At 54.0% G+C, this 14163-nt stretch overlaps 1 protein-coding gene across 1 annotated transcript; it reads left to right on the plus strand.

Annotated features, from left to right (window-relative positions):
* Window positions 1-10575: 10575 nt before the first annotated feature.
* On the plus strand, window positions 10576-13842 carry ADRA2A (adrenoceptor alpha 2A). The gene has a single exon (XM_075155476.1). It carries the CDS (start codon window positions 10576-10578, stop codon window positions 11908-11910), a length of 1335 nt encoding a protein of 444 aa, XP_075011577.1. The 3' UTR covers window positions 11911-13842.
* Window positions 13843-14163: the final 321 nt, after the last annotated feature.

The following is a 14163-nucleotide window of genomic DNA, read 5'->3' on the forward strand; positions in this document are numbered from 1 at the left end:
GAGGGAAATATAAAAGATGGATCTGCTGCACATGGCACAGCTGTGCGTTGCTCTACAGCTTGTCTGTTGGCTCCTTGGACGCTTGGTTTATAGAGCCCAGCCCGGTTTTTACATGGTGTCTCAGAGTCCCTGTGAGTAATTACCAGATAAATGATTTGGCTTGGGATACTTGTCAAGACTCAGATAGGAATGAATTTTGATTAAATGACAATTCTGTGGCCAGTCTTTGTTCCAAACCATTTAGGAATAAGGATGAATGTCTTGGTTTTTGAAGTGACATGGAGCGCTTGGCAAGTCCGTAAAGAGTTCTGAAATACGTGTAATGCTTAATAATACTCATCGCTTTTGCTTTAGAAAAACCCACATGCTCCCACAATTAAATTGTTAGTGAAATATTAATAAGAAAATGACATTTTCATTTCATACAGACATTTAATTCCCCAGAAACGTTAAAAATTTAGATTTTCTTAAGATACTTGTTAAAGATGCCACGATTGCTTTTTACCACTCTTGCCTCTAGCTCTGAGATGGGACTGTAGTGAGGAATCAATGGTGATCTTCAGTGACTTCAACTCCAGAGGACTTTGCTGGCCTGGTGAGGTGTCCCAGTGCTCGGAGACACTGGGAACCCTCCTCGGTAGCACCTGAGCCTGGTTCCTGGCTGGCTGGGTGGGTGGTTGAGCCCATACACTTTGCCTGCTGGGCAGTGAGGAAGGTCTCCTCAACAAAACAGTTTTGAGGGGCTGTCGATAAAAGCCAGTTGAGATCTGCCATGAGCTGCCTTTCTGAGGATTTGGGGGATATTTTTAGCCTAGCTGAACTGAAAGGGTGCTGTTAAGTCTTGAGATTTCGGTTGTGCTGGTCTCCTCTCGATGTGTCTGATTGCACTGGGACTACGCCTCTGGTACTGCTTGGATGCTGTAGGGCAATTTCCACTTCTTTGCGGTTGTGACCCAGCGAATGGCTTGGCCTCAACAAGTGGAAAGAGGAGTTCAGGGCGGGTTCAACACTCCCCGACTGTAGGGGAGCTCCAGCGTTTCTCACAAAGTTTGCTTTCCCTTTCCATCCTTCTGCCCTTGCGTTTAACTGGTGCTGACAGGCTGAATAGCAGAATTGTACGTGAAATAGCAGGGATATCTCTTTTCCCTCCCCCCAGCCGTAGCTCCCGTCAGTTGCTCTCGGAGTGGCAGAGGGTGTTAAAGACACCAAGCCTTGTGAGGGTGGGGATGGCATCCTGTGCCGACGAGAGCACTGACCTGCAGTATCCTTCATCTGAGTGCAAAGACAAAACTGTGGCAGAAGAATTTGCTGGCCTTGCTCTGCGCAGGGTTGAATATGACTTCTCAGCAAAAAAAAGGAAGAGTTTTGTTTGTAGCAGCAGAGATTAATGCTTGTTGGTATGTGCTTAGTTTTCTGTGTCCCTTCAGGGAGAGACGTGGATTATTTTGCTCTTGAATTTTGTGTGGCAGGAGTTTCCCTTGCTACCTAAGATGTTTCCAGGGAAAAGAAAATCAGAATTGAAAAAGCACAAGTGGAGATGTATTATACCTCTTCTTTCAGCATCTAGTATATCAGCCTGCCTTCTCTAAGTGCTTTGTCCTGATTACACATTACCACCCTCGGTACAGTATTCCCAGATAGGATAAATGTTTCCTGGGGAGAGAGCTATTTTGTATTGCTGAAAAGCAACTGATGGTGCTGAATAAGCAAATAAATCAAAAGCTGGTGTTTAAACTTAATTTGAGCCTCTCGGGGAAAAAAAAAAAAGTCGTACCTTGCAATCTGCATAGGGATAATTGTATTGTAGGCTACGAGGGAATGAGCGCAGTAACGATGATGGATTTCCCTCTGCGGCACATTGCATGCAGGATCTGCAAACCACTGCGAGGATGGAAACCCTGGCTCTGGAGAGAAGAACCCTCCCTCCTGTGCCCACCGGATGACGAACGTTTCTCTTGGCTTTCTGCTCGCCTGGCTATCGTCACACGGGCCGGGAAGGTGTTGGACCATCCGCCAGCCGGAGTTCAAACGCGGGGCAGCCGCTGGCCCTGATGCAAGGGCTGCACGTGCTGTGTGAGCTCTCCTCTCCGGAAAGTTCCCTTCTTCCCTCCAACGGAGCAGATCCACCTGCAAACCTTTCTGCCACGTCCAAGTGGGCAGGTTGTGGCCGGGATGTGGGAAGGGGGCCTGGCCTTGGGGGAAGTGTCCCCTTCCCCATGGCCCGATGGCAAAGGGGCAGCACGGGGAGAAAGCACCTCTAGAGAGCTGGTGAGGGCAAAACCTCCTCAGCACCGCAGGTAACACCAGGCTGAGTCCACAGTGAAGGTTTTTCCTTGAAGGTATTTGCGTGCCTTTCCAACACCCTTACTCCCCCACCCGCCGCAGCCCTGGCAAATGGTTCAGCTGAGGTGGGGAAGGAGAAGCCTCAAGTCGGAAGGACTCTGCTCACCCTGACATCTTGGCTTAGCTCAGCCTGTGCCTTTAGCTAAGCTGGGTTTGATCACTGGGAGACCTGAGTTTGCCCTGGGCTGCTCCTCTGCAGCTGTCTTTGCTTGCTGTCCCCCTGGGCGCTGGGGCTGGTGCCTCCCCAGGGCAAGCCGGGTGGTTTTGGGCAGAGGCTGGGGGGCAGGAGGGTGGGAGGTGGTTACCGGCGCCTGGGGGGAGAAGCTACAGCAGCCTGTGGGTTACAGCTGGGGTGGGGGGACAGCAGGGACACAGCGGCAGCGAGGTGGGCAGAGGGTCCTGGGCTGGGAGTCAGCCTGTGCCGAGGAGTCTTTATACAGGGACTGGGGGATGCTCGCAGGGCACTGGGTGTTCCCCCGTATCCTCCTCTGTGTCTCCAGCCCAGGCAGCTGTGGGGGTAACTGGGAGAAGCTGGTGCAAAGAGAGGTCTCCTTCCAGAGCTGGCTGCAGCTCCTGGATGGCTCCTCAGCGTTATTTGCTTTTGCCACTAGATGGTGAAATAAGAAATAAGGGAAAACACGGAAAGTCTTGCTGTGTTCCCCGGCGGCCTCCCTCCCTGGGAAACCACGCTGACGTGCTCTGCTTTCTGGGAACCTGGCAATTTCAGGCAATTATCCCCTGGCCCTTTTATACAGCTCAGCCTTCAAGAACTGCTGCTGCCACCCTGGCTGTTTGATCTCTTTAACTCTAGTGCTGCCACCCTGGATTCACTTAGACACAAACTGGGTTAAAGGCAGACAGCAAACCTGCCTGGTGCAAGTGTGCATGGAAAGCTGACTCCTGCTGTAGCAGCTTGCTGTGGTCTGGTTTTTGAAGGGGATGTATGATGCAATGCCCCTTTCCCATGATGAACCTGCTGTGAGACCCGCACCTCACCAAGTGGGAATTGCAACCTTCAGTCCTTGCTTGGCTGCTCTCTGTTGTACCCTCTCTTTTCAGAGCTATTTGCTTTGCTGGAAGCTTTGCTCTGGCCGTGCCAAAGGAGCTTGCTGGGGACGTGCAACGAACCAGAGCGTTACAGCTCACCCGGGGCACTTCTGCCTTCGCAAGAGGGATTGAATGAATATTGCTGACTGCAGCCCCTGGCCCTGAGGTAGCGTCACTGTGTCAGTCTCAGACGGAGATGGTGAAGAACGGGGAGGGAAAGGGCAGAGACATGCGCTCGGGCCCTAGGGAGTGAAACTTGAATGAACGAGTTACTTCTCAGCTGAGTAATTGAATGTTAACCTCTCCCAGTTGGGAAATTAAATGCTTTAAAGTGAGGCAGCCTCAATTTTGCCTTAAACGTGGGCCGGCTCTGTTGATGAAAGGTAACTTGTTGAGTGGCAGAAACTTGATTAGTTTCATTTAGGGAAGGTTGCAAGGAAAGTTAGCGGCGCCCAACCTTTCTCCTCTCTAAATGCTGGCCTGGGCACCTCTCCACATGCCCAGGACTACCTGCTCTTCCTCTGAAAAGCTGGTTAGAAAATCCCTTCTGGCCGCTTCCCTACTGCCCCTGCTTGCGGCGCAGGCCTGGACAGCCGTCCCCTTTGTGGCTGGCTGGAGCGGCTGGTGGTGCTGCCCTGCCGGCCCCGGCACCGGGAGCCCGGCAATGCTCCTGCTCGGTTATTGCTCGCTGGGGCATCGCTGCGGGGGGGAGCCGGCTGCCTTTGCGCTGGAGCGGATCAGGGAGCGCCCACCGGAGCAGGGCTGTGTGGGAGGGACCTCCGGCAGGGAGCGGTGCCAGAGGGTGGGGGGTATCGCCTTCCCTGGCTCTGGCCAGGGATGGAAGGACTTGGCTGTGTTTTCACTGTGTTTTGGCTATATGGTTCCATATGTATGGAAAAGCCCATTGCAGTCTGGTAAAGAGTTTTATGGGAGGCAGTGAGTCAGTCCCCTGAGTGAGGGACTGACGGTGAGCGATACAGAAGGTCCCTGTAATATATTAGGGGTGGTGCAGTCTGTTGCGTTTGGTTTTTATGATGTTTCTGCCCTTACTGGCTAATTTCAAGGGGATCCATCTTGTGAGCCAGCAGGACGGGACGCCTGGGGAGTGGGACGGAGCTGCTCCGCTGTGCTGAGGGATGGCCCCACAGGTGTTTAGTTCTGGCCACGTTGCAGGATGCAGCGAGGAGGAAGGATTCCCAGCTAGGGAACTGGATTAAAAAAATTGGACTGTGTAAAAACACACTTGCCTGTGCTCGGCACGGAGGAACACATGCATGTATACTTGTGGACGCTACAGAGAGAAAATCCACATTTCTCGCTCCCCTTCTCCCCTAGCCATGAAGTGCCTGAGAGGCACAAGGCCAGTGACATGCAGACAGCCGGGGAGGTTTCTTGTTGTGCATCATTCCTCCTGCAGAGCTGAAACGAGCCTTTAATGTCGCAGAGGCTACCGTGACACCAGGCAGAAGCAAAAGAGGGAAAATAATGAATAAATAAACCAAAGGCTCGCATGAGTGCAGTGCCCGTCTCTCAGCCTCACCCCCAACTCTGCCACGCTATAATCTGTAGCGCGGAAATGTTTCTTTTGGCTGTTGGTTTAGGGCTGTGCAATCAAACTCAGTAGTTAAAATCCTGCCGAACAGGGCAGGCAACCCGAACGCCAGCTAATGAGGAGACGCAAGCAGAGCTTTCAAGCTGTTTGCAAAAAAAACACCGGAGGAGCAGGTGGTCACATAGGATCCATCTTGTGCTGGTTTGAGCCAGCTCTCTGCAGATGGCGGGTGGTGAAGAGGTGCCACCGTAGGTAATATTCAGCGCGCCTCCTTTCCTTACCCTCTGAACATCTGATACCGTGGCAGCATCCCTGCTCGCAAGGGGATTAGGTGCTAGCACAGGCCGCTGTCGCAGCTACCCGTTTCCTACTGGTTTATTCAAATAACTCGGAAAAGTACATCCAGCAGCTGAGTCCAGACAAACTCTGTTGAAAAACATGGCTCTGCAGAAGCTGTTGCTGTGAGATCTATGAAAAGAGCAAAACCCAAACCCAGTAGGTGCAGCGGCAGATGGGGGAAGGAAGGGCTGTGGGTTTGAATGCGTGTGCAGGAGGAAAAGTGCCTGGGGTCCCAAAGCAGCTGGAGGGGTAGCCAGACCAGCCACACTTTTGATGATTTTTTTTTTTTTTTTTTAGAAATTGATTTTTAAAATAAAAGGAAAATATGAATCACAGCATTTGAAACACCTCCCTGGAAATGGATGGTGTGCTTGCTGTATTGCTTTGTATTACTTTGCAGTGGCACCATCATATACCCAGCGATGTCAGGTTTGCTGCAGGTCTGTGCCTCTTCCCCTGAGAGCTCCTACGGTGTTTTTCCTCCTGGGTTTAATATAGTAAAGGGGAAAAGCATTTTCCATGTGACTTGGGTGCATCTCCGCCAGCTTGTCCTAGGCCTGGAGGAAAACTGGCCAACTCAAAGCTGCCATAAAGGGTTATTCAGTGTTAGGCCATGGGGTGTCACAAGCCGTGGGATTTCACGGAGCTCAGTTACTAAAGCAAATCCACGATCAAAATCCACAGCTACAACAAGGGCTTCCTGCCATGGATGTGCAAACGTTGAGATCAGTGCAAAGGAGCAAACCTCAGCACTCCTCATACAAAGCAAACTGTGACTGCTGTTTACCTCTGGTCGCAGAGCACCCACGGCTCCCAACCCAAGGCTCCCCTCTTTGATGGTTTGTGTCCAGTCGGCTCAGAGCTGCTCTTGAAAGCTGCTGCTGAGAAATAATTTCGGCTCCTTGTTCTAGTGGTTGGCCTTCTGTGTGGTCCCCCCAGGAATCTGTGCTGCAACGCCTTGAGCTAGCCTTAGGTTTGTCCAGCTTCTGTAACGCTGAACCAGACTGTCCAAAAAGCAAGTCTTGGTCCTTCAGCAGCTGGTGCTACTTTTTTTCCTGCCAGAATCTCCCTGCTCTTCTGGAAATAAACAATTCCTGGGTCTGCCTGTTCAAAACACACATTTTGCAGCCTTATTACCATAGCGATTCTTTCCAGAGATTATCTCCCTGTATGTGATTTGCTCCGTGCTGTGAGCAGCCCCGAGACCCCACGAACATTTCTCAGCTTCCTCTCCCCGAGACGCAGCAGGGGAGGGTGGTCCAGGCTCCCCCCGCGCCGCTGGAAGCGATGCTGGAAGCCATGCCGGAGCCGGCGGGCGGAAGAGATGTATATACATGGAAGCAGCGTGCCTAATTAATGACCTGAAACCAGCCATAAAGGTTAGCTTGTTTGCGAGGGACGCGCTCAAGGTACATGTGCTGAACACGAACTTCACCGCCGTGCCTCGGAAAGGGCATCGCCGCCCACCCGGGACGGCGGCTGGCGGAGGGGGAGCTGTCAGAGGAAGATCGATAGCCTTCAGCCTCGCTCATTAGTGCACACGCAGCCTGCCCCCCTCGCCTGGCGAGCCCGGCTCTTCGCGGGGCTCTGCTGAGAAACCAGGCTGCTTTCCCGGGGAAAGGGCAGGCTCCTGCGGCTCTTTGGAGCGCGATGCCGCTGGAGAACAGGCTGTTTTCTGGGCTGTCTCATCAGGCACTTGTTGACTGAGTTCGAAATGCAGAGTCCTGATAACTCGTATCAATGCTGTTAGCAGCACGCATTCAAAAATTGAGAATCCAGATGCAAACGCCAGGGAATTGATATGAAAATTTTATTTACTAGCTGTTTTTTTCCCCCTGAAGCTTTTCTCTACAGTCTTCCAGGGGCTACAAATTCAAATTTCTTGCCTAATCCCAGGACTCTGGGAGTTCAGGTTTTATGAATATTACAAATTATCATCAAGCATGGTATAGAGTAGTAAAGACGGCCGTTCTGTAGGACAGGGTGCGCCACAGGTTGTTGTGTGAGATCTTAAGGGTCCTTGCCAGCCCCAGCAGTTTCCGCCCACCTTTCATCTCAAGAATTGGGCAGAGAAAATGAAGGGGAGACTTGGCGTTACTGAGTCACTTTGCAGACAGCGCTGAGTGCTGCTGGTGTCAATAAAATCACAGATGTCACACGCACAATGATGGTGGCGGTGCAAGGAAAGTGCCTTTGATGAGGCAGGTTTTATCCCTCTCCGAGATGAATACAATGCCATCCCAGCTGTCCCCCGCTTGCAGAGAGCTCTTTTTTCCAGCAGTTTCTGGAACAAACCCTTTTCTTCAGACTTTTGCCCTTGCGTGTCCCCCCTTGTGCTCTTTGTCCCAGCAAAGAGCCCTGATCAAAGCTCTGCTTTGGCGATGTGGTGGCTCGGGAGGGATGTTGTTGGCTGGGTTTAGCTTCAGGCAGACAGAGGGTGTCCAGCCACAAAAAGACAGAAAATCAAGGCAGCTTGTCATGTTCTGTTATTTAAATCTGCTTTCTGCCTGTGTTGGGGAATGCATCTTGGCTTTGCAGAGAGCGTGGGGGCATGCAGGGTGTTTCCAGAAAGGCACCAGCCCAGGTCTGGAGTGAAGCATCTCGGACAGCCCGTGATGGCCTTAGTGCAGGTGTGCTGTTACAGCTGAAGTCAAACTGGTCAGAGAAGGGGTTATCCACATCAGGCAGGGCATGGTCTGCACCGTCCCTCTCTCCGGGTCCTTCCATCCAAGCAGTGACCAAGGAGGCCTCTGCTAGGGGTGATCTCGAGCCTCTGCAGATCCCACATCTGAGGGAAAGGAAGACCCACTGCTGGGCAGAGCTACGCGTCCTCCTGCAGAGCACACGGGTCCCCTGCAATGAGCAGAAGGCAGCAGATCCTCACAAAGTCCAGCATCTCCTCGACCTGGCTTTGCCATAGACTTAGGTGAGTCCCTTCATCCTTTGTGTCTCCACTTGCCCCTTGCAGTGAAGTCTGTGGTTATACATCGCATTTACTCTCAGATAGAGATCTTTTGTGCGTGGATGTCAGTCATCTTGGGTTCGATTTACAGGTTTTGTCACTCCCTGCAGATTGCCCTTTTCCCAGGCAAACAGGCGCAGTGGGTCCTGCGCTCCCTCGCTCAAACAATGGGATTCCCCCTCGTTTTCCCTCGCTTGGCCCCATGCCAGCCCCAGAGGCTGTGCTCTCTGGCTCCCAGACCCTGTCTCTCCCACTCCCGCTCCCTCTCTCCCAGGCGTCATCGCTGCTGGGCCTGGCTTATAACACGGTGTGTGGCACAGGGACAAAGATGACAGGGCTTCCTCCATCTTGCAGAGGAAATACGTTCATTGGCCCAAGCGTTCAGCACGGCGATTAATTGAGAGCTGCCTGAATCTGGAGCACCAAGTGAACATCATTAGAACCATCTGAAAATGAGGGAGAAGAGACCATGAGTGAGAGGATCAGGGCTGGAGTCCGTGTGCTGTACGGGTGAGTAATCTGTACATGCTGAGAGCTGACAGCTTTGGGGGCCGGGCGGGCTCCCAGGTACGTCACTGTTGCTCTTTTGCTATTAAAAAGGTCCTGCGTTGCTTTTGCAGCCGCGCAGGTGAGTGATGCCAGCCCCTCTGCTCCCAGGGGAGCACCGGGGGATGCTCCCCAGGGCTGCGGCACCCTATGGGGCAGGGTGTGGGGGCAGCTGCCCCCCTGGGCCTGCTGCCCACTTCCTTTCCTCCTGCCAGTGGGGCTGAGGAGAGCCGGGGAGCACAGGGGAGGAAACAAGGAGGGCCCAGGAGGAAGTCTGGTGGGTCTGGTGCTGTGGGATGGGAGCCCTCGTGGATGCTTTGAGACAGGAGGGCCTGTGCAGCTGCAGCTGAGCCAGCCTGGGGGGCTGGCCCCATACCTGGTTGCTCTGCCCCATCCTTCCCTTTGTGGGGGCTGCCCCCCCCTACCCTCGGGACCCCTCGGCAGGAGCGATTCCCTGCCTGCGGAGCGGGGTGCTGGGGCTCCTCCTGACCCGCCTCGGGGGGCTGCCCAGCCCTGCGGTGGGGGGGAAGGCTGGGGCCCGGCCGGCGGGCGGCGGGTGCAGTGAGGCGCCGCGGCCAGCAGGTGCCACTGCCCCCCCGCGCTGCCCGGGGCCGCCGCCGCCCGCCACGGCGGCAGCGCGGACGGGGCAGCGCCCCTGCCCGGGGGGGCCGCTGCCTCCTCTCCGCCCCGCTGCGAGCGGCGCGGCAGTGGCCCCCGCGGGGCCGGGAGCCCAGCCCTGCGCAGCCGCCCCGAGCCTGACACGCGGGGCCGTGGGCGAAGCGCTGCCCTCGGGGCTTCCAGCGAGGCCGGCCGCTCACCCAGCACCCGGAGCGGAGCCGCGGCGCCGCGGCGGAGCCCGTCGGTGCCCCCACGCACACGCGGGACGGGGCAGCTTCTTCCATCCGCAGCCGCACCGCGGTGGGTGCCCGGAGTCCCGCGGGCTGCGCAGCGCCTGGACGGCGGGCACACCCCTCCCCACGCACGCCCACCACCGTAAACACGCACTCTGGCCCCGCTGCCTCTGCCCCACCTCCCCCCTGCGCATCCCCCCCCACGGGTGCGACCCGCCGGACTCCGCTCCGCGGGGCCGCTCTCCCCGGGCGGGATGAAGCCGCTTCCCGCCGAGGGCTGGGCGGGGAGCCGGGCTGGGCGAGACCGTGGGCGGGGGCAGCGGGGCTGGGGGTGCGTGTGTAAGGGCTGAGGTGCCGGGGCGTGGGCGGGTGTGCAAATTACAGACAGGGTCGAGCAGAGAGCGTGTGCGTGTGTGCACGCTGAGCGGACGGGCGTGAGCACTGAGGAGGTGAGTGTGCGTGGGGCGGGGTGTGCAGGGGCGAGCGGCGCGGAGGGCGCCTGTGTGTGTGCGTGTCGGAGCGGCGGGGGGAGCGCAGGGCTGGGCGGAGGGTGTGCGGGGTGCGTGTCTGCCTCTGCGTGTGTGTGTGTGTGTGTGTGCGTGTGTGTGTGTGTGCGCGCACCGGGGGCAGCTCCCCACGTGGGGCTGACGCGGCAGCCCCGGCCTGATCCGGGGCTATAAAGCGGCTCGGCGGCGAGCGAGGCAGAGCAGCCGCCGCCGGCTGCAGCCCCGGCCGCGCTCCGCGCCGCGCCCCGCTAAGCAGCTCCCGGCGGGCAGCCCCTCAGCATGAGCCGCGGCCGCCCGCAGCCCCCCGGCGGCCGCCGCGCAGCCCCGCCCCGGCCAGCGGCGCAGTAGGAGCGCGGAGCCCCGCGGAGCCGGGCGCGGCGCGGGTGGGGCAGGGGGCGAAGGGCGGGGGTGTCCACGCAGCCGGGGTTGATGTTTAACCTGGAGCGCCCGTTCACGGAGAGGGGCCACTTCTTCTCCTCCATGGAGTACCAGCGGCAGCTGGAGGAGGAGGAGGGCTACCCGCCTCCGGGCACCAACGGGAGCTTCAACGACAGCAGTGCCGGGCCGGGCTGGGGCACGCCGTACCCGCTGCACACCACCGTCACCCTCATCAGCCTGGCGGGCTTGCTCATGCTCTTCACTGTCTTCGGCAACGTCCTGGTCATCATCGCTGTCTTCACCAGCCGGGCGCTCAAGGCCCCCCAAAACCTCTTCCTGGTCTCCTTAGCCTCGGCTGACATCCTGGTGGCCACGCTGGTCATCCCCTTCTCCCTGGCAAATGAGGTGATGGGGTACTGGTACTTCGGCAAAGTCTGGTGTGAGATCTACCTGGCCTTGGATGTGCTGTTCTGCACCTCCTCCATCGTGCACTTGTGTGCCATCAGCCTGGACCGTTACTGGTCCATCACACAAGCCATCGAGTACAACCTCAAGCGTACCCCGCGCCGGATCAAGTGCATCATCTTCATCGTCTGGGTCATCTCGGCCGTCATCTCCTTCCCGCCACTCATCTCCATCGAGAAGAAGAGCGGGCAGCAGGCTGACCAAGGGGTGGCAGGGTGCAAGATCAACGATGAGAAGTGGTACATCATCTCTTCTAGCATCGGCTCCTTCTTTGCCCCCTGCCTCATCATGATCCTGGTCTACATGCGTATCTACCAGATAGCCAAGAGGCGAACGAGGGTACCGCCAAACAAGCGGGCAGAGCGCCCTGAGAAGAGGCAGAACGGCTTGACCGACAAGGAGGACCTACCAGCCACAGCCCAACTCAATGGAGAGAAGGCAGCAGGAGGAGCCGGCGGGCAGGAGGGAGAGGTCAATGGCATAGACATGGAGGAGACCTCTTCCTCCGAGCACCAGGAGAACAACCAGTGTAAGAAGTCAGAGAGACTGTCAAGGGGAAAGACCAAGACTAAGCTGAGCCAGATTAAGCCTGGGGACAGTTTGCCCAGGAAGACAGAGGAGGAGAGGAACACCAAAGGGTCCCGGTGGAGGGGCAGGCAGAACCGGGAGAAGCGCTTCACCTTTGTGCTGGCAGTGGTGATCGGGGTCTTTGTCATCTGCTGGTTCCCCTTCTTCTTCACCTACACGCTGACGGCCGTCTGCAAGAGCTGCTCTGTGCCCGACACCCTCTTCAAATTCTTCTTCTGGTTCGGTTACTGCAATAGCTCCTTGAACCCCGTCATCTATACCATTTTCAACCACGACTTCAGACGGGCCTTCAAAAGGATCCTCTGCAGGATAGAGAGGAAAAGGATTGTTTGAAGGACCCCTTGCTATGGGCAGGACTAATTCAAGACTTTGTAGAAGAGTAAGGCATGGCTCTCTTGGGCTATGCTTGCATGGGATGGTTTCCTTCAGCTCACAAGTAGGAAGCCTTTAAAACCTGAGATGAGCCTATGGAAACGCCGGGCAGCAGCAGCGAGAAGCAGCAGGCAAGTGGAAGTCTGAGCCGTAGCATTCGGCTTTCCAGGGGAGGATGGCTTTTGACTTGCTTGGTTTATTTTGTAGTTTTTTTTCTTTTGCCAGAATCTCTCAGTGGATGTTTTCATGACTGCTCAGTTTGACTCTTTAAAGACAAGCAATGTGCAGCTCTGTGAGATGAACAAAGAGGGAGTATGCCACCCCAGAGGTGTTGGCTTTTTTATTTTGTTGTATCTTTTTTTTCCTCTTGTATATGTAATTAATTTTAACCCCCATGTAAAATACAGTATTGTATCCCTGAATCTGAATGTCTTAATTTTTGTAAGGCAAGCAGCTTTGAAACTGTGAATGCTTTAATTATCTTTGACACCTTGAAAGTCCTTCTCTTCCCACCCCTGAAGCCTCCCTCACTGGAAACTGCTAGAGCCATTCCCCCTACCTGACAGTTTGATAATATTACCACAATTTCCAATGTCCGGTCATTTTTTTTGGCTATAAAGCCTAGAATTGCAGACCTCGCCAGACTGACTCTTCTTGTTATTTTTTATATCGTACCCGATTTGTTTAATTTCTGTGTTGCCTGTGATATAATACAGCTGAGATGGTGACTGGCCTCTCATTATTCATTAAAGCGGACCCGGACGGAGCGGTGGCTTTGCTGTGCAGGCAGGGACGTCCCGGGCGGTGGAGTGACAGGCTATTTCCCATGCAACGTGAGGCTTGGGACCCGGCCAAGCTCCCCACGAGTTAATCTCGGTTGATATTATACCACACTGCAGCACCGAAATGTGTTCGATGCTAACTCGCTTCCCCCGCCTCCAGCTGTAAATAGATAATATTTCAAAGCAAATAGCAGGGCTCCGTATATCATGTTATCTCATTTGTATTGATTTGTGATGGTTTAACTCCTGCGGGATTTCCTGCAGCAGAGGAGGGGGTTTGTGCGCAGAGGCTGTTCCACCTTTCTGAATTAAGGGAGAAGAGTTCAGTTTTTAATCTGCCAGTCTCATCTTTTCTAGGAAATACAAAAGCATCCCTCTTTCAGTCTTATACAGGGCAAAACTCCGAAATGGGAAACTTAAGTGACAGTTTTTCCAGTATTTTATAATGTAATTAAGCTCTTTTTTTTTTTAAAAAAAAAGAAATGTGTAAATATTGTGAGATTGGAGCAGGAGAGACAGTTAATACTGCTTTTACACTCCTTTCCTGAAATGTCTTTCAGCTCTTTCTGCTAAAAAAAAAAATATACAAAAATGGACAGAAAAAATCTGATGTCCTTGTGCCATGAAGAAACTTCTGGAGAATACTAAAAGGAAAAGCTTTTGATCCATCACAGTAAATGAGTCTGCAAGCCTATTAATGTTATGAAAACAGCTTTATCAAATACTGACAAGTCATAGAAATTGTTGGGAGAAAGCAAAGTTTGTGTCATTCTCGTGTATAAGATGAATTTGCCTTCTCTGGAGTCGTATGGTGCGTAGGAAGAGACTTTTAAAAAAAACTTTTTACTTTTGGGAAGTGTTTTGTTGATTTTGCTCTCTCTTTTGACTTTGTAATTAACTCCAAGGATCCCTGGATGCATCTGGGGACCTGGAGAGCAATGTTTACATTCACTTGCATTTTCAGAATTGAATCCTCAAGAGGTGAGGAAAGCAAATAAACTGTGCTTTACTGTAAAAAAAAAAAAAAACCAACCACGAGCAGAAGTTGCTATAATGGATGATTATTTTTATTAAATAAAAGAGCATTTACAGATCAAGTGTGAAAACCTTCTGGATAATCTGTTAGCTGTTTTATTTTATTTTTCTTTGCCAGCTGTTCACCGATCCTCCAGCAGCTTTGGTCTTGACATTTTTTAAAGAACACATTGGGAAAAGCGCTCGTGTTTTCTGAAAGGCGTTGTTACCCCAGGTAGGGAACAATGGCTCGGTTCATTGCGCAGTGGCATAATAACAAATGAGTCCTTGATGTTTCTTGGGGTTTCCCCCCACCCCCCCTTTCATGCCACAGTAAGAGCATTCACGTGTTTCTTAAAGAAAAGAGCTTAGGGTTTCAGGGTGTGATTTGCTCCCTGGAAAAGCAGCCTGGCACTAT

This window comes from Calonectris borealis, chromosome 7, assembly GCF_964195595.1.
Source record: "Calonectris borealis chromosome 7, bCalBor7.hap1.2, whole genome shotgun sequence".
Classification (NCBI taxonomy): domain Eukaryota; kingdom Metazoa; phylum Chordata; class Aves; order Procellariiformes; family Procellariidae; genus Calonectris; species Calonectris borealis.